Here is a 25,847-nt window from a genome sequence, read left to right as displayed (position 1 = left end):
ACTTTAGCAAAAGTCTACAAGTTATAATGATCAGTAGAAAGTGGCTGAGAAAGTCGAAAAGAAAACTATAAAACCTTGCAAGAGAACATACTGCTGAAATTTTGTGTTCATGTATTTGACATTAGCTACAGTGTAGCTGTTATCTGTGCTGGGAACTGTGAACACCGCTAATGGCAATATATCTTTGTGTGCCAGTAAAACCAGGAGCTGTGTGCACAGCGGAGCTGAAAGTTACGAGAGTCATTTTTGGTGATTTCAGGGGAATGGGGCATAGTGGCGGTAACACTTTGTTCTTCAGAAAAACTCTACAAACTGCTGCTGGTCCTCATCCAAACCTTATGTTTATCATAGCTAAACCTGCTCATTTGAGCTGGTAAATCAGCTACTTACACAGATGCCTATTCCACTCCCATAAGCAGGTCTGTATTTACACTACCTCGTAGCTAGTCAAAGATTTTAAGGCTTCCTGTTACCCTGGAACCTCTGCAGCATCTGCACTGGGGAGAATACGCTTGAGGGGAGCAATGTCTGAAAGTGGCAAAACAATTCTCTGCTGAATAATGTGAACTGAGGGTTCTGTGATGTGGGGATGGGCACAATTGCCAGGTAGTCTTTTGCTGCCTTTCCAAAAGTGTAATTGGTACCAAAAAGTAGGCAAATTCATTCAAAATCTAAATATTTAAATTGTTTTGGGTCTGAGCACGTGCAGGGGAGGTCGTAGCACTACATATAAAGGCCTTTGAAATTACACTTAAAGAAAAATAGATTGCATGTGAAATGTCATTCACTACAGGGCTGACAGCAGTCCAGCAAATGTCTGAGAGATTTGTTATAAGAAGAACCGGCATCTTGGAAGATACCAAACTGAGTATTTTCCAGTATTGCTGTATTTGTACACTGAAGTCCTAAAAGTAACTTTTTGGCCTCCTTAGTGAACACAAATGAGTCCAGGTTGCTGTATGATTCTAAGGAACTTAGGTAGGATACCAGATTGTCAGCTGTGACACCGATTCTGTAATTCAGATATCAGCATTGTGACGTGTTGAATTGAGAAACCTCTTCTGCTAGAAACATTAAGTAGGACCCCAAAGCTAAGCTTAAAAATCTTGTCTTCCTATTGTTTGTTCTGCTGCGTGCAGAATGTTGCTGACAGTCCTTCTGACAATTAGTCAGTAGAGAGCAGCTTCTCAAGGCTGAAACTGTTAAAGATATATTTTTGTTCAACAATTTTGTTCAGAATGTCCCAGGAACACCTGTCAGGAATAGCCATGTTAGAGTGTTAGCGAGAACAGCAGATCACTAAATTCCAGGCTGATAACCAGCTTCTTTGTAGCATTCTCAAAAAAAATAAATAAATCTCTTGGAGTAATTAGTAGTATTTTATTATATTTTGTTTTTATCCATACGGGTGTGAAATAGAGTAGCTAGTGCTTTTTCTTTCTTTTTCTTTTTTTCTTTTTTTTTCTTTCCTTTTTTTTTTTTTTAGTTATACTCTGCACGAAGAAGAGAAAAGAGGTGTTACAGAGCAAGGAAAATATAGTTGAACAGGCATACATGAATGCCTTGTTCCTGTAAATAACCTTTGGGGCAGAAAAAAGCTGTGTTCAAAAATATTTCTGAAGTTATAAGTTGAATGGAAATATATTTCATACAGCAATAGTGGTTATTTGGATGCTTTACATGGAGAGGTTTGATTAATTTGCCGAAGTGATCCCTGAAGTGGGATCCTACATATCAAGCTTTACATATGGAACCAACTCTGCTTTTAATAGTAGATTTAATCCACAGACTGTGAACAACATTTTTGTGCTTATATAAACCTTTTCCCTCTCAGTCTGCACTAACAGTAGACCTTGTAATCTGGTGACTGGGAGGAATTGAATAACATATCTGGAAAAAAAAAATATATATATATATATCTTTGCTGTAGGTTTCCTCTGAGACACAAAAAAACAGAAAACTCTTTTAGATGTAGAGGAGTCACAGAAATCACAGCTCTACTTTAAAAAAAGTCAAGCTTGCCTTTCTTACTAGGTATATTAGGAATATTTTGTATATTTTTGCAGGCATTATTATAGCTTTTACTTCTGATGGCTGTTCAGAGGTCTGTGGGATGTTGTGTAGTGTACACTGTATTTACATTTTGAGCTAGTAGCCAGGTTATATAAGGTAATAGCTCATTTTACCATTTGTTTTTGGAATTTGTAATAGCGTTTATAATATGTGTAATTAGAGAAGGTGAAAGGCAGAACCTTCATCTTTGTATTTGCAAGTCCTGTTCAGAAGAAACGAAGATCATATTGTTAGTCAGCTGTTCCCCATATATACCTGGTATTTCTTGGGCTAGTATAGATAGATTTGGCTTTCCGTACAGGGAAAGCATGTTTTATATTCCAGATACCTACTGATTTGTGCATCCACATCAACTAGAAAGGACAGAGTAAGGGAGCCACAAGCCATGCTGCCCAGAAGCATGCCCACTGCCTATCATGGAAGTGCCCAGCAGTGCAGAGCAGCTACCTGGGTTCCCTGTTCTCAATTTCAGATCCACAAATTACATTTAAAAACTCCAGAAGTTGTTATTGCTGCAGCTTAAACTTCCCAAACCCAGCCTTCATGGATGCTTGGTAGGAGGTGAAAAAGCCCACACAGCAGTTGTTAAATTCACCATATGGAAAAGATCCCTTTCACTACAGAAAACTGGCAGCAGGCCGAGTCCCTTAACATCAGAGGAAATCCTAGCCGAAGAGGGAGGACAAGGCTGCAGTAAAGCACTCCTACTAGTTACCTTGCCCAGGAGCTAAACCACTTGGTCCTTGATAATATGGAGTGCAAGAATGGCCAAGACTTCTCAATGTCCAGTGACTACTGCGGTGGATAGAAGAGAAGAGGCCTCAGAGCATGGAGCATGTGACTGCCTTCCCTTTTTCTCTTCATCCTTCAAAACAAGGAAAAGGGAGGATGAAAAACAGTACAGGACGATACTGCCTGGAAAAGGGGTGGAAAAGTGCTGCCATAAAGAAGAGCAGACACGCTGAAAAATACACCTCTGCTTTCACTCACCTGCATCCTGAGGGTGTCATTGCTCCTGATGCTTTTTCAGCTCTTTGTGAGCTAGCAGAATGCATTTTCCTCTGTGCAGTCTGAGGAGGAATTCATCAAGAACTCTGATTTACTCAGTGGGTTTACACCAGTGGTACCCATCCATTTCTGTAGGCACAGCAGCTTCTATTTGCAAAAGTAAGTGAGCAAAAACAGAAGCTAGCAACAGAAATGTTGATATATTGGGCTTTTGAGACCACATTTTCTTATAAGGAAGGAAGCTTTCTGAGAAAGGCTCTTTCACAAGTCATAACAAACGCTCAAACCTCATATGACTTAAATATTAATAGAGATGAGGATGAACTACAGAATGAGGCGCTGTAGATTTTAAGTTCTTGATGTTTAGTGAAGAAATGAGAAAATATAGGAAAATGTACATCTATTATCACCATTTACTTCTGAGTTTGATAATACTGTTGGCTAAAGTAACTCTGCTTGAGGCTTGAAAAGTAGTGGAGAACTGGTAGGTGGTCAGCATAGCACCTCTTTTTAGGAGAGATCGGGGGTCTGCAGACCTTGCATACAAACTGGTAAACGCTCCTGTAAGAAATAGAATTAGTAAAAAAGAAAATGATGGTAATAAAAGGGAGTTGGGGAGAGAGAATACCAAGAATCCCTTTTGTAGTAAGCCATGCCTTAAAAAGAAGTTCTTTGAGCGCATCAAAAGAGACTCAGCTGATGAAGTCAGCTTAGGTTTCCAAAAGCATTTGATTGGGTCCCTCACTGAAGTATTTGAAAGAAAGTAAGTTGTCAAAAGAAATCCACATGGATAAATAACTAGTTAAAGACAGGAAACCATGTTAAGAAATAAATACTCAATTTTCACAGTGGACAGAGAGCTCCAGTAAAATTCACTAGGGATCTGTACTGTGTTCTGTGCTGTTTAAAATGTTTATTAACAATCTGGAAAAGAGTGAGAATCTCAGAAATGTGAACTTTTCTGGTAATAGTAAGTATTATAGGGAGATAAAGGTGAGATGTGAACTGCAAAGGATCTTACACTACCAAGTCACTGGCCAATGAACTGCCAGATAAAATTAAATGAAGACAAATGTAGTGATGCACGTGGGAGAAAACAGTATTAAATTTATATATACAGTGATTGATTCAAAGCTAGCTATGCTAGGGCTGCAATAGAGAGCACTATGAAAATCTCAGCTTAATGCTCAATAACATTGAAATAAAGCATATCAAACATAGAATTTATAGGAAAGGAAGACAGAGCCAAGCAAAAACCATCATTATGCCACAGTATTGGTTCATTTTATTTACACATTTTGAATAGTCTGCAGTTCAGATTGCCCTGTCTCAGCAAGGGTGCAGCTGGATTGGCATCAGAAGGGGAGGCAGGTGGAAAACAGTGGCAGGGGACACCTCTCCACGTGCCACTGTGGCTGTGGGACGTGTTCTTACCGAACACACTGCTGGTGCCAGAGGCACGCATAGGCTGAGAAAGAACCTACTGGAAAAACTATTTGGAGGAGCCTATGGAGGACATCACCTCCGGCTCAGGGAATTCCTGTGCCACAGATTTCTTAAAAGCTGGGAGAGTTTTCTCGGGAAATATTACTTAAAACTTGCCCTAGAGAGCTGCTGCTGGTCTGCGTCAGAGAAGGGATGCTGAGCTGTGAAACCCATTCCTACAGTTGCACACTGTCGACACGCAAAGCAGAGCTGTTAGATTTGTACCTAGGGTTAGAAGCTTGCTCTGACCTCCCAGTCCTGCCTCAACCTTGGGATGATTGGGCCTGTATGGCGTTTGACAACCTGATGTAACTACATTATGTAAACTCAAGCTGAGATGAAAATGCAATTAGTACCTAGTTTGAAATGATGTACTAAGGGTTATGTAATTCAAGTGCTGTCTTCAAGTTGCTAAGATTTGAAGTGCTGCATTTCCAGAGGGTCACCACAGACAATCCCACATAAAGAAACACAAGAAAGCCTGCTGAAGTTTTACATGGAGACAATGTCTGTTCGTGCATTTTGGGGTTCTGATCACGCAGTATGTGTCAGACCAGTTGGCCCCAACTGCCACAGTATTCAGTTTTTATCATTGTTATTAATTTTTTAAGAATATGGTTATTAATCTGGCAAAGTGGAAAGACATGTTCCCAGCATCAGTTTGAGTGAATTTTATTTCAAGAAAGCACACGTTTTCTTCAGGAAACTGCAATTTGTAACTGAAAATATAACCTCATGGTAAATTCAGTGAGATCCTGACAATCAATCTATGATTCAAATGTACATGTTTGTGGTGACAAATGAGGACCTTGAGGAGACATGTGAGAAGTTCTTTTGTGTTGTGCACTTGGAAAGGACCGCTTTGTTGAGAAACCTGTCAAATTGCTCTAGTGCAGAACTGTACTTCCTTACTCCATGTGTTATAAAGCCGTGCCTTATTTTGTTTGTTTTACTTTCACAGCTAAGGTTTGACAAATAGTAAGTAGTGCAGTACGGCAGAGGACTATTTGTACGTACGCTAAGAATATCGCTTTGATTTGGAGAGTGAGTTATTGATCCCTGCAAGAAAAGAACAATTTTCACAATTTCGTGAGGACTATGAGCACATCTTTAAAACTTTAGCCTTAGGGTAAGAACTAGGAGAAAATTAAAGCAGTTTCTGAAATACTTCACCAGCCATCTCCTAGAAAATGATCCAATCTGCTTGATTATTGGAGAAGACAAACTTCTTAATGGTTAGCATCAGCTGAAACTGGTTCAGGCTGTTTTTTAGCTGTTGCCATTGCTAAAAATTCCTTTTAGATGAGAAATGTGAGTGGTCATTAAGCAGGAGTCTCAATGAAGGAAATGCACTACACATAAAGACAGTGATTAAAAAGATATTTCTAGAATGTAATTCTGCTGACAGTGACAGGAAGAGTTGTATATTTTTATTCATCTTATTAAGGTTTGTATTTTCTTTCATTTTTCTACATAGACTATTATTTAGAGAGAACAGAAAGACCCTTAAAACCCTCAACTGTTTTTAGGGGTTTGTAAGCTACTGTGAGCACAATGTTGTGCTGCAAAATGATCTGTGAAATCCAGCTGGGTATTGGGCAGAACAATCATTCTTTCTAGAAATGTCCTCCATAAACTGCAACAAAGGAAATTGCATCATGCGTTAAAAAAATCTGTACACTAAGATGTCCATTTCCCCACACCCCCAAATCTGTGCTTAAAATAGCAATAACAACCTTGGTGCAGGGCATTTCCTGGCGATTAATAACCGGCCAGGGTTAATGGCCCTCGGCAGTGCCTCGGGCCATCAACTTCTCCCAGCCAGTCATTACTCCCTAGGAAATGCCCTTTTCTGGGTAGTTACTGTTTTAATATTAGGATGTAGAAGTTGCCATTGGATGGGGAGAAAATGACCTTCTGGCAATGTTAAAAAATAAACCCCCAAATGGCAAAATTTTTCAGTTAAAATTGTTAGCAGTCAAGGATCCATCAAAATTTAAATCTTAACTCTGTAAAAATGACAAAATTCTGCTAGCCTTATTACATGTGTAAAACAATTACTCCCCTCCCCCCAAGTACTTCTCCCAATTTCCATTTCGTGTTTGTCATAGGCAATTGGGTAAATTACAAAATTTGATCTTTTAAAATGCACAGTAGCTATGACATTCATTTATACTGGCTATGATACGATTTTAGTCTTTTATGAGGCAGTGAGTATATGTGATTTAGATAATTCTGCTTTTTCTCTTTCATGTACTGCATATTACAAGAATAATAATAAAGCAAATTTATACCTGATAAAAGTAATAAATATATGCTGTTCCTGTGGACCATATTCTGCTCTTAATTTCTGTGATGTGGTTTGCATTTTAGGCATTCTGTTAGAGCTCTAATAAAGAAAAATATGAAGGCTAGGTCTATATTTAAGAGTCTTGCTCACATACTTATGTAGGCTAGGAATACTAAAAATAAAATCACATCTAGCTACTGTCCTGGCAGAACCCTAGCGTAGATGCAGTTATACCATCAAACAATTTATTTTTGTTCAGGAGCAAATAAAGAGTTTATTTCACTGATAGGAACTGCACTGACAGTAGGAGAGTTAGCTCTGAGCAGACATGTTCTAGCTCAGACGAGAAAGACAGAGGCACATGCTTGAAGCCACCACAGCTGGAGCCAGCTCTTCAGACTGATTGACAGCAGCTGGACTTCATCCCAGCCTCTGGTGTTTTCTGGGGGAAGCTGTGGAAAGATCTACAATTCAGATTGAAATGTGGGCATAGGGGGTTCCAAGATTTTTTTATTTTTTTTATCTTCATCCACTGAGAGGAACACACAGATTAGCAAAATTTTTAGAGGAATTTTTAGGATAATGAATAACTGTGTCAGTATGTAACCTGTCCACATGCCTATTTGTGGTTTGCAGCAAATACAAGTTAATTCAAGTTAATATAATAAATAAAGCAAACTAGAATTTCCTTGTATTTTATGGGGTTTGAAAGAACACTGAAACAGTCAATTGCTGCGGGTGGACTGATCAGTGGTAACTCCTAAATCAGCAGAAATGTTTTTGTGCGCTTCAACCTTGTGTGCATATCTAGTGGAGATGGTAGTCTTTTACGTACTAACCCATTTTCCTTCAGCAATTATGTATTTTCTAAACACTTAAACCCAAATAAATATTTTAAAGACTTCTTTCAAGTAGACCTGAAAGCATCCTTTGTTATGAACCACTTAAGTTCAATGTAAACCGTAAGAAAGCAACATAGTACTTTTCCATCTGATTTTCTGCAACTGTGCTGGTCAGTCTCAGCTCCTTGGAAAATGTTTCTCAGTGGCATATTTTTACATTTTTATTTTTTTTAACCTCAAAGTTTCTAATCTATTCCAAAATTCATTTTAATTTAATTCTCTTTACATTTAACATTTTTGTTATAGGACAAAAAGCAGTTATGTGGATTGTTTCAGTCTATGCAGAATAGCTAGGTCTTAGGATTTACAAAAATTGTATTGAAGTCCATGCCCTAAATTTCAAGGCAGCATTTCTAAAATTGGTGCTGCTTTTCTTGCTGTGTAAGAACCTGAAGGACTTATTCTTAGCCACACCGTTCTTGGCTACTTAGACATATCCATGAGATCCATATCTACATTGAAATCTGAAAACACTTACCGAATGTTTTATTTAAATAAACTACACCTCAGGTGAGCATATCTAGAGGTTGTTTGAATTGTATGGGTACACCCAAATTCTTACCTGTGAGCAGTTTGTGCATCTCAAGGTAGAGGGATTTACAAATGGGTTTAAGCCACATTTACATTCTCTTATGTTGTACTGTCAGCACCATTCTGGTTACTAGAAGGAAATCTGTCTTTGATTCTGCCAGAGGAATCCACATTTGACCTGATCTATTTTCAGTTTATCATTTTGCGAGCACACCTACTCACTGCTGGGTCATTGATAAAATGTCTTCAACAGTGTACGGCAGTTGGTCGTAGAGAGCTTTCATTTGAATGAGGCTACAATCCTACAGACTATTTAATGCATTTTAATTTTGAAATGTCCAGTCACATAGCAGTATGCTGAACAAGTTAGATAACTATTTTATTAAACATCCAAATATTTAGTGAAAATAGTAAGGCCTCTTTCAGTTTCTCTGCATCTTCAGATACGCTCCCTTAAAAGATTAAGAAGTGGGTGGAACTGGCAGTTGAGGAGGAAGGATTAGTCAGAAGGTAGCTGCCAGCTTCCAGCCCTTAATTTTGTATCTTCTCTGCTGCTGGAGTAAAGCCAAAAAACTACTTGGGTCATTAGACATAACAGCTCGCTTCTTAAGTAAATTATATTGTCTGCATATGAAAAAAAAAAAAAAAAAGCTACCCACTCATGAGATTTTCTGATCATATCTCAGATGGGAACACAGAGCTGCCTTCATGAGGTTCGATGCACAGTGGCACTGTTAGCTGAAGTTTTGGCTAAGCCAGGTCATAGTAGGAAGGATATATGAAGACATCAAGTGGAGCCCACAGAGGAGCAGGTGATCTGTCAGGAGTTGCTGCCCATGTTGGAGCAGTGTGCTCCTGACAGATGGACGCCGTGGTATGGACACATGTTGGAGCAGTTCTTGAAGAGCTACTGCCTGTAGGCAGCCCCTGCAGGCTCAGTTCAGGAAGGACGGCATCCCGTGGGAGGGACCCCACAGGGAGCAGGGGCAGAGAGTGACCGTGAAGGAGTGGCAGAGATGAAGTGCTATAGACTGACTGCAGCCCCCAGTCCTGTTCCCCTGCACCACCTTGGGGGGAGAGATGGGAAAGGGTGGATGGGGGGGAAAGGGGTTTTAGTTTGCTTTTAGTCTCTCACTGCTATAGTCAGTTACTAGTAGGCACTAAAGTAAATTAATCTCCCTTATGCTGGTTTGTTTTGTCTGTGACAGTAATGGGTGAGTGATCTCCCCGTCCTTATCTCAATCTATGATCCCTTTTCATTGTATTTTCCTCCTGTCTTTTTGAGGAGGGTAGAGCGAGAGTGGCATGGTAGTGCTTTGCTGCCCATCAGTGTTAATCCACCACAGAAATACTACTGTTGCTACAGGTTTATTGTTAAATAATCCTAGGGCTCCCATTAATGTGAACTTAATGAGAAACTGCGGTCTTGCCCCAGCTCACAAGGGCTGCTGCTGTTCGTTTGGAGAGGTGTAGTCTGGGGAGTAATCAGTGAAGGTGTGTGAGTGCACCTGGTATTTTGCTTTGTTGCAATTTGATGTTTGGGTGTTGTGTGAGAGATGTGGATGGCATTTTGTAGTTGTGAAAGTGGCTTTGCTGCTCAGCCGTGCGTCTGTCTCAGTAACAACTGATTCTTATTAAAAAGCAGAGCTGCATGGACTCAGATAGTGACAGAAGTAGAACTCAAGAACAGTTGCTTTAGTACACAGTGAAGACAGAACAAAATCTAGATGTAGGTAACAATGAAGCAAAATAAACCGGCCCTGAAAGATCACAGACAGAAACCGTGCAGACAGCAGTGAACCTGCGCTCAGGAGGGAGCAAAGCTGATAGGTTGAAGTCTGTACAAGAGAACAGAGGGCAAAATATAGAGATAAAAGTCACGTTTGAACAAATACGAGATTGCAGCAGGTTTCTCTGCCAGGGAAAGGCTGGACAGGTTCAGTGTCAGAATTGCTATAGACAGGTGGCTCCCTGCTTAGTGCAAGATGTGAGGAGACCCTGAGGAGACTCAGGCAAGAACGCCTGATCCCATATATCTGCACAGGGAGGGCTCAAAGGATCACAGGATTCAGGCTGGTGGGACCTCAGGAGGTGAGGTGAGCTATTTCAGCCTTCTGCTCAAAAGCAAACTGGTTATGAAACCATTCAGAGGTAATGACAGTGATTCAGGAACGATGCCCAAGAAGTGTAAATTTAAGTGATCTTCAGCAGAATTATTCTAGCCTCTGGAGAAGGAAGGAAAAAGTATCACAAGAAAAATGAATATCAGCAGATAGGACAGTTATTGTCATTATGCTGCTAAGTGCATTGTAGCTTTCTGCCATGCTTTTCAACAGGAAAATAACCCAGAAAGACTTTTTGTAAGTGATTCTCAGTGAAGTTCTGGTGGGGATGAATCCCATTGGTCCTACTCTGGCCATTGAAAAGATCCCTTGTTACCAACCCTGTGAATGTTTGCAGATTGTCATCTTTCATGAGGTGAACTTGAACCATTAATCATGCAGCTCTTGGTGCACGATGAGGTTCTCCTCCTTATGAAGTCAGATACCTAGATCAGACAGGAGAAAATAGCGTAGAAGACTGATAGGTCTCCCTCACACAGCTGTCATGCAAAGCCCTTAGATAATTTCCTGAGGAAGGGACAAGCCCTACAGCCTGTTCCTGCACACCTTCTTAATGACCATACCCTCAGCTATCAGAACAACCTGAGAACTCTTTCTGAAAAATCAGGTAAATTATCAGTGCTTTTCAGAATATCACTACAATAATGGTGCAGAGAGAGTGGGTGAGTTGTGGAGGATGCAACTAGGCTGACAAAATCACTTATTCCTCCCCAGCATTGCTTTGGCACTAGCAATGTCACACGGTAAAGTAGATCACAGAGCTCTAGAGTGTAAAAGGGAGAGTTTTTTTCTCCCTCCTCTCTGAGCTACGTTTTTTCTCCTCTACCTGCCCTGAGACTGTTAGTTTTCTTGAGCCTTCAAATCCAAGGAAGTGAATTAAAGGAAGCCCTGGGGGTGATGGAAGAAGGGAAGAGAGAGGATGGACTTCTTGGGGATGGAAAGAGACAGATATGTCCTGGGGAATTGCTAGCTGACTGAATGCAGGAGTTAGGGAACTCTAACAAAGTTATTCAGTGTACATTTTGTCTCTTTTTATTTTCCTCTGAATTTGTTTTCTAATAAATTAGGCAGCTTCACTGCTAAGTAATAGGGGAAATTTATGAGATCTGCATGTATCTGGAAGCAGTCAGGGACTGGAGGGAACTGGAAGAGGGATCTTAGGGTACCTTTCAGTCAAAAGCTGCTCATTTCCACTAAGGGAGCAGCCTGCAGCCCTTGAACACATTTGTCTCCAGTTGGCTTCCCCTCTCAGAGGGGCACCCTGCAGAGAGTTGCCTGGGCTATTGTGAGAATAAACAGTAACGATTAGTGAGGATCTCAAAGAGCTGTTTTTAAAAAGACTGTGTATATATCTCAGCAGAAAATTTGATGAGAGAAAAATGTCTATAGATGGAGGAAAAAATCCACAAATCTGTGTTGCCTCTTGCCAGTATTGTTTTCCATATGTGTTCTTAAGAATCAATAATGTGTCAGCACCCTGGTGTAAAGCTTTTGCTACAGGTCATAGCATGTGTCTGAAATATCATAGAATTAGATATATTCTTTTTTCTGTTAGCTTTTCCAATATTGTATTGTCCTCCTCTGCTTTCTGTTTATATTGAGACAGTGTGGAAAGTACAAGAATACAGCAGGGTATGGCAGATGCACAAGGGCTTGCCAGTATTGTTTGCAAGGAGTATGGCTGAAAATGGGTATCTGTCTTCGCTCTTGGATTCAGCCTTTGTTAACTTGCAAATTTTCCTTTCAGTAATGCTAATTTCCATTCACCCATGTATTCATTTTCACTCACTACTGAAGAGACTAAAGGTTGAACATTGTCTTCCCTATCCAAAATAAAATCCCAATGATTCTGTTGAATTTCCAGGGAAGTTTTCATCCACGTGGATAATTTTCAATGGAATATGAAGGGTTTACTTGAAGTACTGAAATTTTCAATGGTCTATCATGAAATGGGCATACTTTTTCTAATAACTTAAAATATTCGAGGTGCTTTCTGTAAGTGCTATATTTTCTTTCATTGGATATATGTTCAGGGAACTTACATTACAGGGTCCCTTTTCGTTTTTTTTTTTTTTTTTTTTTCTCTCCTCAAGAATTACTATGTCTTAACCAAGAGTGCCCTGAAACATGGGAGGTACAGGTACATCAGATCTTTTTTTTTGTTCTGTGCATTTATTTTCCTTTCAATTTTATCCTGAGTTGGTAGGACTCTCTGCTGCTGAAAAGCAACAGCATTCTGTTATTTTACAAGGGGTCAGCTTGTTAACAACCCTTGCTTTTTAGTCTAAGGATGTTAGATCCTAAAAACTATATACTTTACTTTGAAGCAATGGCCCAGTGTACCTTACTGACATCAATCAAATGATCTCACTAAACAGGTGGAATTTCATTGATAGTATAGAAGTAGAGTCGTCATAAGAAAATAGCTGCCTTTGAAAATAAGCATCTCCATTTAGCCTGAGAAGAGAATCTCTGTTGTTCCTGCTCATGCTGATTTTGCACGTGTGGTGGGGAGAGCAAATGATAGTATTTTCAAACCTTTATCATCTTCTCTAGACATATTTGCCTGCTGATAATGTTTGGCCAGTTTTTGTGTACATCTGTTGTATCTTACTTCCACTTCAGTATGAAAAACACACTGGAGATCTCAGTATAAAGTAATATGCTAACAATAGGACTTTATTCAGAAGGTTTGCTACACGAAGCTAAATAATAAATAAATAATAAACATATTAATATCCACTACTTGTCTTATTGTCATTTACTGAAATTATCTTAAATGTGTTTTAATTGTAAGTTAAGGAGTAAAACAGTGGATGGTTAGCAATTGTTAAATTATTTACTCTTCACTCCCTCAAAAGAAAGAGAGAAGAGGAGAATTACAGGTCAGCAGTGTCAAGACATTCTGCATTGCTTGTCTTTATCATCATGCAGAATCTTTTTATTAAGGCGGCATAGAAAGAATAGATTTATGGACTGAAGGTACAGTGTTTAATATGTCCATATCCATCTAGATTGACAGGTCCTACAGACATGAATTTCCCAGGAGAGACAGTGTTACTGGTGTCAGTGGATGGCATCATTTACTTCAATGTTCCATTATTAAATTGATAACAAGATAATTCCTCTGCTTCTCAGAGACATGACAGGGTTTACAATTGTTAACTTTCTTATTGCATGGGATTTGATGTTCTAGGTATTTTTTAATAAGAAGCTTATTTTTATTTCAGTTCTGCAACAAATCAAAAATTACAAGAAAGTGTAGAAAAAGAGAAAACTGTTGGGGTCTACCACACATCAAAATCAGACTGGTTTCTAGAGGGTCATTTTTACAACAGTAAGTCTTTGTGCTCCCGTTGTTTTTCACTACTGCATGTTTAAGCATGTTTCTACAATACAGAATATCTACTGCAGTCATCCTCTTTCTTGTGAGGTGCATATTAGAAATGTTCTGTACATTGGTAACTCCATTTGGATGAGTTTGAAGATGATCATTTCATCAGACAGTGGCCACTTGGAAAAGCAGAGGACTGTTGCAAGCGGCATGGAGTGCAGTAGGCCTCCAAAAATGTCTCTGCTGGCAAAATGTGGCACAGCTGACCTTCTGTGAGAGTCTGGTTACAGAAGCAGGCTAGCAATACATGTCTCAATGAGGTGGGCAATCTGTACCAACCCAAAAAGTCTGGGGCGCTATATTTATTCTTACTTTGCTACTGAGGCAGCATCTAAGAGCTATGGGATAGGGCAGAATCTGACCTACAATCCGTATCTTCCATTTGTTCATGTACGAGTGAACTATGGGAAGTCTCTATGTGGCATGTGTATTTTCAGTTAGATATTTACAAGATTCTTTATCATGGCATCAAAGTAGCTCAGCAGTGCTCAGTCAACTCTTCTTTATTAACTTTTCACCAAGGCTCTGGCAAAACGCACGCTCTTGTACCTACAGGTGTGCAGGACCTTCAGGAAATGCTCCACATGTGCCCGCTTATTGCTGTGCATGGGTGAGAGAAGGCATTGATCAGAGCTGAGGGCACATATCCTCATCCAGACAGAGGGGAATTTAATCTTCAGAAATAGCAATTCAGCTACTGAGAACAACTCCTGTCCTCACGTGCTGGTGTAGCTGTAGGTATCTTTTCCCCGTTGAGTGATGAATTAAATATGTTATTTTTGCTATTGCTTTAGAAAACTGTATCTTCAGTGCTGAGCTTCTTCCTAGTAAATACTTCCTGAGGAATTCTGGCTAAGAACGCTCAGGCTTGTTCAGACTGAGCAGGTCGTGCAGCACGGCTATACTGGGGTGCATGGGAATAAGAAACGTCTTGAAAGGAAGATTGCGATCTTTCCATCTGACCAAATCACAAATACCTTCTGAAGTTTAGATCAATCAAGAATAATTCTGTGGGTATTTGAAATCTGGGTCTTTGTGCAGTCTCCAGTCTCTGCGCTCCCTCTATGTGCAGCACTTATCCTGTTCCACATCTCTCCCTCCCAAACAGGTAGCTGTTACAAAACCAATCCTGCTTTCTTGAAAACTCCTCTTGATTTTACAACTTTCAAAGGAACTGTCTCCTAGTGAAGATGCTCAAAATCTCTTTCTGTTTTTGCAAGGACTGCACACACCAACAATAAAATCCTGGGGATTTTTGCAAATGTTTGAGAAGGCAGAATAAGGCATAGGTTGAAGCCCACAGCAGTATCGAAACAGAGTACGTGTGGACACTTGTGCGGGACCTTCAAGCCTCTGGTGTATCAGTGAGAAGTGATGGGCAGGGAGAAAAAGCAGAAATGCTGGTGGTGGTGTAGTTTCCTGAAGTGCAGGTAGATCATGCACAGACCTGGAAGAGTGATTTAAGAACAGTTATGAGCTAAGGGTTGACAGTAGAAGAATAAAAAAAAAAAAAAAAAAAAAAAGGTTGTTACAGGCATGAAGGTAGAGGATGGTGTTTTCTTAAATTTGCAGGACTTGACAGAGTTCACAATTAAATCCAACCCGCTGAGAGTTTTTCAGACTCTGAGTGTCCTGAAGCTCCCTTATTCCCTGCAGAGCAGTACGGGACAAATGGTAATCGTCTGCCTGGGGTTCTACTGCTATCTGGCTTTAAATAGATGTTCTTAAGATTGTCTGACCCAAAGTAGGCTCAGTTATTTTTTCTCTCCTTCCTTTAGTTTTTGAAATCTCTTGCAGCGAATTCTGTGTATTAGAGAAGAAAGATGATTTGGAAACATACACAGTAGTGAACCTCATCCTTTTTATTTCTTTTTATTTGTTTTTACTTCTTCTAATGATATTGAATTAATATGAGACATCTACGTAGAGATAATGGAAGAAAGAGAAACATTTGCAAGGGTAATAGATTCTACTTTAAGCTTTCGGGGGATTATCATAAACAGGGAGTAAAAATGTTTTAAGGACTGTGAAAAGTACCTTGCCAGTGTCCTTTTAAGTAGAACAACTACTAATGCATGAGTTACAGAATAGTGTGAAATGTAGCTTTTTACTAGGTGCTTTAGATATGGTATGTTCATCTCATAATCATGTCCTAAATGGTACATTATAAAACCTCCTGGCTCAGTCTTCCCTCCCTCAACCAAAAGAAAGTTTTCTATAATAGACCTTCTTCCATCTGTGATCAAGAAATTCCCTTACAGAGAGTAAGGTCAGATGTTAGGAGCACATATTGGTCCCTTTACAGACGTGTGGAGAAATTGCCTATTACTTGTAGCATCGGGCTGTGCAGACCATGTCCCATTGACAGCAGGGGAGGCCGCTGCTCTCCTTACGCAGGACGAAGCGGCATGGTCTGCACAATGGCAAAACAGCAGTTTGGGTGAAGAAGAAGAGGGAACAGCAGAGGCAAGACATGCTTGTGATCTGTAATAAGTAATGGGCCAGGGATCCATCTGTGCTTCAGCCATGCACAGTTTTGCAGGCAGCCTTCATTCAAGCAATGAGAAAACTGCAATTTAGTCAACTTTCATTCACCACTCACTGCACTTCAGCAGCAGCTTTATTGCGAGATCTGTCAGCGGTCTGCTTTTGTAAGACGGGCAGGCGTGGATCCGCCTTGCACTTGAGGTCCCCACAGCAGTAAATAAACTCAGGGCAGCATTGCCACTGCGGATGGTGGGAGGCAAGAGGAAGGGCGTGCTCTTTGGGGATCTCCTGGGTTGGGTCATGCACTGGACTTCTTTCTACGAGATGCCAGCTCTCTGGGGCTGCTGAAGCCCTGAGGGTGTTAATGTGGTACACAGCTTGTCAGGTTAGGATGCTTTTTAAAACCTGGCATTTTAGACACCAAAGATGCTTAAAAAAATAAAGTAATAAGCAGCTGAAATGTGATACAGTTTATCTTTATTACATACAAATAAAAACACCAATATTTATCACTTCTTATTGTTACTTGTCTTTTCATATTGTTTTTCTAAGTAATAACAGATAATATTCTGTTTTTTCTTCTAAAATTCCTATATATGATTTTAGGACTAGCTACAAACCTCAGACATCACAGGTAGTACCCCTTGATGTCGACATGTGATTTTTATTTTTGGTCTCTGGTACCGTTTCCAAATGAAAAGACTATAGAGGCATTTGGGGGAAGAATAGTCACTTGAGGAAGGACAGTTTGTTAATGTGGAGTGCTCCACCTAGGAATTAAGTTTAATTTCAAGCTATGAGGGAACACTGGGGAAAAAAAAGAGAATAAAATCCCTGCCATGTTTAAATTTTCATTATTCCCTCTGAGATCATGGTTTACTTATGAACATTCACAGTAGAAATGTTTACTTTCATTTATTTTTGTTATTGCAAACCACTGCTTCTATCAAAAGTATGTACTTAATCTTAAATGTGAATGCTAACACTAATCAATATTAATTAAACATGTTGTCTCAATTAACAGCTCTTTGAAACAACACAGATCTTGTTCCTCCTCTTTTGTACACTCCCAGCAGAATTTTCATATTTCATTAATAACACTTGACGTAACCTAACTCAGCTACTTGTGAACACAGTCAGTCCCCCTTGTCTTGCAGCTTTCCATCCTGAAAAATTTGGTTTATCTTAAAGCTGAATTGTGTACATTTCTGATATACTTTGGATTGTGATTGCAACTGTTAAGATCTTTATCATGTTGTCAGTGTCTCGGTGTCTGAGGGTTGTTGTTTTTTCTTTGCTTTATTTAGTATATAAAAAGTGTGAATTTGACAAGATACAGTTTCTAGCTAACTTTCAGATAGTGCATATATTAACTAGTTTCTTACTTTAAAATTCTCATACATACTTACACTGATTTTTTTTCACAATGAAATAATCTGATTTGTTTTAAAAATATTAGAATCTTAAAAGAGATTTATGTTTATTTTCTGAATATTCAGATTATCTTGAATATTTAAATATACCATAGAGCAAATTCAGTTTCATAAATGTTTGACCTATAGAGCTGTTCACAGTAGACAAAAGTATTGTACATAAGAGACAATCTTTTCTTCTGCTGGGGGCGGGGGGGGGGAGACTGAAAGCATAGTGAAGTTATGATTGTGTGTATTTAATGCAAAACTTGGTCCTGTGTTCATGTCAAAAGTGCCAACAGATGGGCACCTGAGGTCAAGGCAGACACTTCAGCAGATGTTTTCCTTCTCAAAAGGAAATGTTTTCCTTCTCCATCTTGCAAACATGAGCAAGAAAGGTGGATGGGCTGGTAGTTTGCAGGTAGGTAGGAGGGAGGTGGTAAACTGATAGGTAGAGATTCACCACAGCAGAATGTAAATAATTAAAATAATGATATTTATAAGTTGTATTGTCCTTTTACATGAATAAAGCATGACCTCACCACATCTAATTTTCTCCATAGATGTGTTCCTTTTTAAAGTGTATTTTCTTCCCTTATAAAGACATTATAACTCTCATCCTTATTGGGATTTTACAATTTCCACCATGTGTGTATGTTGGCCATTTTTTATAAACCATGCTTTTAAGTATTTTGCCTTATATGACTGAGTCAGTAACCCCCAGCATTATGGAAAAGTTCAAGAGAAGTGTTATATTGACTGGAAGTGAAAGAATAAGCTCGTCCCAGATATGAATGCAGATAGTAAAACCTGCCTGGAAAATAAAAAAGCTACCAGTGAATCAAACTTATAATGTGAAACTTTCATACAGAAGAGGTAGCATGGCCAAATTTTTCTGTTCTCCTCTCTGGCAGTTCCTTTGAACCCAGACTGATCCATCATAAAACTTTAACCTCAATAAAGATGTTGGAGTAAGCCACAGTTAGAGACAGAAGCTATACCAGGAAGATGCTGAGTGCAGTGTGGAGGAAAAGCAATACACAGGAACAGTCCTTGGGGAACTGGAACCACAAAACCTGGGGGGAAAAAAATCTCAAATTTCCCTGCTATTCTCTTGGTACTTCCAGATTTTCCTTACATCCTCATTCTCCTCCCAGATCCCTCTACACCAAACATTCCTAGCTGCCCATCATTGTCCTTGACTTGCATAGCATGGGACTTCAGGGGCTGCTTTTGGTGTGCCCTGGCTTTCTGAAGTCAGAATATTGGGTTCTTATGCTGTCACTTCAGATGGTACAGTCTTACCCATCTTACCCAACTCTAAAAAGCCCCAACTACTTCTGGTCTTGTATAAATCGTAAATAGCCTAATCGTTCCAACCGTAGAAACCAGTAGGTTTATGTCTAGGACTGCCTTTGTTCTCACTTTATGGGGTTTTGTGTGCAGAAGAGAATGTAGCTTCCCACATGGATATGACTTAATGATTTCAAAAATATTCATAAAAAACAAGACTACATATATCTTTTCTCATCTCCAATGAAATATACATCTATATTTCATTATGCATGCTAGTGTATACAGCTAGTGGTTTCAACATGCAGGTACTAATGTTTGGAATCATGCTCAAGTACAGCATTACAAAATCCGGTAACGCTGCTGAAAATGATTGCCTATATATTCTTTCCAGATTCTGATTGCGAGTATCATGTGCAGCTATAGCAAGGACGACTGGACTGAACTTTCTAAAATGGCTGAGGTAATGGTTTCCTAAATGTGTTTCTTCATCTATCTTTTTTTTTTTATTCTCCTTGAAAACAAGAGCTGCAACAGGAAATTTCTGAAAGAAATAGTTTCAAAGTGAAAAATGAGAATTTAAAGCATGTCCATTATAATTTGTTTATTCTGTGTTTTCATTAAAATGATGGTAATGTAAATTTAAAGGAAAATATGTTCCATAAAAATGGTCCCTTGGATTTTTAAACAGTACCTGGAAAGTCTTCAGTCTTTAAATCTATATGCTTTTTATTTGCATTTTAAGCAAACTGTATATTATGACGGATGCCATGATAAAATTTAATTCTACCTTTGAGAGCCTAACTTGATCTTACCTTGCCTACAGGCACACTAGTTTGACAGCACCAAAAGAAATTTTGAATATAAAACTCTTGAATATTTAAAGTATAAAAGGCTCATTTAATGCCATTCTAGTTTTAATACAGACTTTCAAAAATAATAACTGGCAGAGAAAGCCAGTATATATAATAGCAGTCAGCAGGCGTCCTATAATATAAATCGAATCTTACACAAATGCAAACAGATTATGCACCTGAAATTTCAATTCAGTTTGAAGGAAAAAAATAAAAATAAAACTATTTAAAAACATGTACCTGTGTCCTTAGAGAATAGTGTAAGAAATACTTGATTAAGACAGTAATTTTTTCCTCATAGATTCAACTATCTGGAGGAAATAGAAACACATATTTTCAGATTGATAAAGGAAGTTTCTAACACATTTCTGTAAAGGAAAAATTTGCTTGTTATTATTGTTAGCATTAGCCCAGATTTAAATGTTTTATAAATATTACATTTTTTGTGTGTGTGCGTTTATATTTTTATATCTATGTGTATATATTTATGGGTGCGGAGATGTTTTGAATTTGTGTTTTTGTATGGTTGAATATGTATGTTTGGACATCATTTCTTTATTCAGTATTTTAAACCTTCTCACAGTGATACGGGAAGACACTACACTATTTTCTTTGGGTATTTTAAGCCTACGAGGAAAAAAATCACTTTGGGGACTTAGGGAAGTGAAATTAAACATTATCGGTAATAGGCTTGGTGATCTTTAACGCTAGTCCATTTTATACCTGTATTTACCTAATTGACCATGAAATCTGTTGTGGAATCCATGCTTGACACAAGCCCTACCGCTTTTAAGCTGACTGAGACGAATGACTGTATTGTGCCATTTGCTCCTCTGCCGTCCAGTTTTAAGACAGATACTTTCATCTGTGTTTGTATTTATGCTGCCCCTTCCTTTAGAAAAAAAAATAGTTATTTAAGTGTCCTTAATAACGTGCACTGTATGTGATATAACTTTCTTCTGCAAAGCTGCTGTTTGCCTCCGCTCCGCAGTGTTTGGGCACTCTGTAACCCCCTGCTCAAAATCAGGGGTGTTTCACTGCCTGCCTGGGACCCTATGGAGCAGGCCGTGGCGGTGCCTCTCCCAGGCGCGGAGCCCCAGCAGGCAGGGCAGGCCTCGCCGTGGGGCGAAAGCCCACTCTCACTGGAGGCCTGCCTGTCATGGGGGCCTGCAGCAGCCGCTGCCCGGTTGGGCTCGCAGGGCTGGCGGGAAGGGGAAGGTCCTGAGCTAACGGATGGCTTCTCTCGCACTCCCTCTGAGAGCTGGTGAACCACTGCTACACAGCAGGCACAAGTTACTCCAGTTCAGTAAACAAAAACCACATGCAAATACAAAACAAAAGGCTGGCTATGGCCCCACGGAAGGCAAAAGGGAGCTCCTCAGCTCAGGCTGGAGCAATTCAGCACAGCGTGTTTGTGTGCTGCCTGTGTACACCACACCTCCTTTTCCCTTTATTTTAGCTAATAGAGGGTGGTAAGAGAAATTAGCACATGCAATATGTTTGTGCAGACTTTTTTTAATACTCTCATTTGACTTCGAAAACAAAAATATTTAATGACAAAACCTATGGCACAATGCAGGTACCTGCAGAAAACCTAGACAAAAAAATGCATTAAAGCAGAAAGGGGAAATTTACTCCTGAGTCCTAGCCCTGCAGAGCACAGCCACTTGCTCCCTGTGTATCACTGACTCCTGCACCTCGCCCTCACTCCTAGTAAGGCCCAGTGGTTACATTTCATTTTTTAGCATTACACAGAACCAACTCCTCATTGTTGTTATGTCTTTTACATTTATTTTTCACTTCTATTTCCTTTGCATTTTTGGGAAGCCACATCAACGTCTGAAAATTTTCTCTGTAATGTCCAACACGTTTGTTTTTCAGGCTATCATAATAATAGCTTTCTCTCTCTTTTTGTGTAATCTTAAGAAGAATCAAACAACTGAAGAAATCTATTTAACATGATAAGTGAACGATACAGTAAAAAAATATATTACTTTAAATTATTTTTTTTGTTTTGTTTTGCATATTTCATAGGCTGTTGGTGCAGATGCGCTGGAGTTAAATCTGTCCTGTCCTCATGGCATGGGGGAGAGAGGCATGGGTCTGGCCTGTGGGCAGGTAGGGCTGTAACAGCAATCTTTCATGTCTCTTCAGCAATCCTGCACTAGCACATTTCTAGTTACACCTTGAGGGGAAGACACAAGCAGCAGATTACTAGCTTGAGATTTTTAGCTTGAATGTGTTTAAATATTCAGTGCTGAAAGAAAAGAAAAAAAAAAACAGAATATACAAAATGCTTAGTTTTGCTGAGAACAAAAATGCATTATGCATTTGACAGGGAACAATATGAAAAGAAATAATTTCCAGAAAGTGCCTGGACAGAATTTGTTGGTTTCACTGGACAGCCCTGTAGGTATCTTTTAGATCACTACCTGGTGCAAACTGCATATCTCAGTAATGATTTTGAAGGACATGAGATATACAGACATTTCATTTTAAAATGTTTTGCATTTGAACCTAGCTGTATTCTGGAATCACAGAGAATAGGGCAGACATTCTGGTAGTGCCACCTACAGTTAACTTTGTCTTTTTTAAAAGCCTGCATTGTATAACCTATAGATTTGATGGGTTTATACAATTCAGCTTTTGTGATTGTCCATTCCAGGTGTCCCTGTCATACAGGAACCTGACATGGGAGTTTTTCAGTACATCCCATGATTTCAGTTAGGAGAGAGTGTGTTGTTTTGCCCATGAAAAGAAAATAAACATGCTCAAAAGCCAATTCCCATACTCGCTTCTGTTTGTAGTTTTCAGATGTGCTTGCATGTTTTGGCCATAGTTTGAAATTTGTTTTGGTTCAGAAGCATGCCTAAATGTGAACTTGGAAGTCCCTGAAAAATTTTGGTTTGCATGAGGTACCAGGAGAGATTTTCTAGAGTTTGGTCATTAAATTTTTACAAGTCCGATGTCTATTTCCGTTTGTGTGTAAACCAAAAGAAAGTTGAACAGAGTTTGTATATTCAAGGACATGGTTGGCTAAACCTGAATTCTGAGTGCTTGATTTCCCATCTTGCTACATTTTGTGGAGAGGGGGGAGACGCAGAGTGGGAGTCATGATTGTATGCTCTAAAATCAATATATACTATTCAGTTTATCCACTTGGAGAGCTCTAGTACACATCTTCATTCATCCTCACTTCCTCAGCTAAATATGAACCTTTTCAGAATGGGAGGTATGGTTGGATAACTAAAACATTAACTTTCTAAAACTATTAGCAAGGAGACAATACAGAGCTGTAATTGTTCCAAGGCAACTGAGGACACATTTCAGTTGAAGCTTTATCATAACAATACTGTCAGGCACAGTGCATGGGACTATATTATTCTTTTCTGCGATCAAAACAATGTCCATCTATTCCATGCTGTAGATTTATTTAATGAAAATAATCTGGATGTTTTTCATGGTCAGTGCTCATTTTCCAAAGTTGTGATTAAAGATGGGATAGAAGCAACTTATAAAAACCCTCCAGGACTACACTAGCAAAAGTGTAATGGTTATTATCAGTATTTTTTTTCAAAAGTGTGTTTAACAACAAACAGCTATAGAGGTCATTTTTATAAGTATATGAAGTAATTTGCACCCTTCATAGCATAACTCAGTAGTTTGGATTGTCTCCACACTCCACGTGAGATTACTGCACGGTATAGTAGAAGGGTGCAGTTTGGCCAGGGAGAGCTCTGAAGATTTCACATGGGAGCTGAAATAGGCTCATTTCAAGAATGCTTTTTTTCTGTTTTGTTTTGTCTATTTGTTTGTTTGTTTTGGCATATGTTATTTCTAGCTTTCAGTGGTTGGAATAATATATGCATGTGAAGCTGCTTAGATGTGTAGTCAGTAGGGAGCTGTCTGGCTACATGAGTTTTTACATATCTTTCAGCTATTGTAAAATCACAGAACCAAATGTAAAATCTCAGCACTCAGGGCTATGGTGTGCATTTGTGACTCTCTTTGGAGGACATCAGATCCATAAAGCAAGAATATTACATTATATATACATACATGTTTGTATAGTAATAGTATTTCTCTCTTCCCCATAAAATATAGATACTCTTTTGAATGTTTAATATATACTACTCTCACTTATATATATTAGAGGTTTTTTAACTGTCTGACTAAAAAAAGAGAGCTTACAAAAGAACCTAGCTCTTTAGACAAATAAATGAATAAAACAACTCATCTTTAGAAGGCCAAATCTGGAGGTTCTTCCTCAAAGTTGGCTAAGATAAATTATAGTAGTTTAATGTGTACTTCGTCAAAGCAAAGGGGCAGGATAAACCAGGTGAAATAATATGCGCTAGGAGATTTATCAGTAGCCCTTGAGGGTCTTTTACATGTGGGGGCCCTGGAGGACCCATCGTAACAAAAGTGCTAGGCAAATTTTTTTTTTCCCCCTCCGGAGCTAAAGTCAAATAGGTCATATATAGGTACTGTGGGGAACAGAGGGCTCAGATACGTTCTGGAAAAAAAACAACACTCAATATCTAGAAGGTAGGTTACAAGACTTTGAGAGATATAGCAGCTCTCCTGTTTGTACAGTGAAGCAGGTTTTCTTAAATCTTTTTGATAACATAATCCACATCTTCATAGGAAAATTTATTAGGGATTAGGTCCATCTTCATGCCTAAGCACATCAAATCCTCAGGAAACTACAGAAATTGCTGAGATTAAAATAATGGCGGAAAAACATGCACGTGTATTTTTACTATTTTTAATGCCTAAACTGTTCTGCTTTTTTGCCCTTTTTAACAAAAAAAAAAAAAAAAAAGGTAAAAGAAAGGTTAATTACACTGTCTACTTTTTCTTCTCGTTTCAATTCCTGCGGTGTGCCTAAGGGGATTGTAGAAATCTGGGAACACTGGTTTTGTTTTTTCCTAACCTGTTTTGTTATCTACTTTCAAACACTTTCACTGTTTTATACCCACTGTAAATTTTAAAAATTCCAGGTATATCTGAGTAGCATATATAAAGAATTGGTACTCAGAATGGTTGTTTCTCTTATACTGAATTACAGTTCTCAGCTTTTATTTGATTTTAATTCCAAGTCATTAGTGCAGACACTCTGGCGCCTAAACAGCATAGCTAGCCAGAGGGTGATATTAAGAGGCATCTGTAACGCTGCCAATAAGTTACTTAAAGCTGGTTCTGTATAAAATGTCAATTATATTTACTAATGCTGATTAATGATAATAAAGTCGAGGTTTGTGTTCTTTCATAATAATCTGCAACTGTGTAAAAGTTTGATATCATGAAAAATTGTAATAGAATTTCCATCATTTGGCTAAACAGCGCTAATGCGTGTATTTTCCTTGCATCAGATAATGTTAGTGTGCAAAACATTTAATAGTAAGCATGAAAAAAACATGGTGAACAAAAGATTATAAAAACAAATGACAGCATCTCTTTCCTACTACAGTTTATTACTGCAGTAATCCTAGCAGAAAATTATAAAAATAGCAAATCAATTGAATATCTCACAACTCAGTGTCTAACTTGAGTTGTTGCATTTGTAGTGCACTTTTTGCCTCATTTAAAGATGCTTTACGTTTTTTTTTGGCTAATCCTAAAAAGTGATATTAAACATTCAGCACCATTACTATGAAGTGAAATCTACAAATTTCAGTGTTTGGCTTTTTGGTTTTGGTCCAAAAGTCAACAATTCCCTCCAGCTGTTCTGGTAAGAATGAATAAATAGTTGAATCGAGTCAGTAATCTGGGGTTTATTTTGCATTCCTGCTATGTTTTGTGTCATTCTTTGTTGTACAGAGGAAACCCCTGGTCTAGTACTTGCAATGTATTAATTGACTAGGACAGGTGATATCCAAATACTTTGAAAATATCACTGAGGCTGTATAGACAAATGGGGACTGAAAATCAACATCGAGAAAAAGAGAAGAGCATCCTACAGTGCTGGAGAGCTAGTAAGAAAGATGGCAGA

At 38.8% G+C, this 25,847-nt stretch overlaps 1 protein-coding gene across 5 annotated transcripts in view; it reads left to right on the top strand.

Annotated features, from left to right (window-relative positions):
- DPYD (dihydropyrimidine dehydrogenase) overlaps positions 1 to 25,847 on the top strand; it is a 340,158-nt gene that overhangs the window by 211,110 nt on the left and 103,201 nt on the right. For all 5 annotated transcript variants that reach the window (XR_007708585.1, XM_035538265.2, XM_050712120.1 and 2 more), the window contains 2 exons: positions 19,393 to 19,461; positions 21,887 to 21,970. Coding sequence is in view for 4 of the 5 variants with exons in the window: in XM_035538265.2 (XP_035394158.1) it covers positions 19,393 to 19,461; positions 21,887 to 21,970 (153 nt within the window). In the remaining variant the exon portion in view is untranslated. The remainder of the gene's footprint in view (positions 1 to 19,392; positions 19,462 to 21,886; positions 21,971 to 25,847) is intronic.

The sequence above is a fragment of the Cygnus atratus genome, chromosome 8 (genome assembly GCF_013377495.2).
Source record: "Cygnus atratus isolate AKBS03 ecotype Queensland, Australia chromosome 8, CAtr_DNAZoo_HiC_assembly, whole genome shotgun sequence".
Lineage (NCBI taxonomy): Eukaryota > Metazoa > Chordata > Aves > Anseriformes > Anatidae > Cygnus > Cygnus atratus.
The sequence above is the reverse complement of the archived record's forward strand: the minus strand, read 5'-3'. Positions and strand labels throughout refer to the sequence as shown.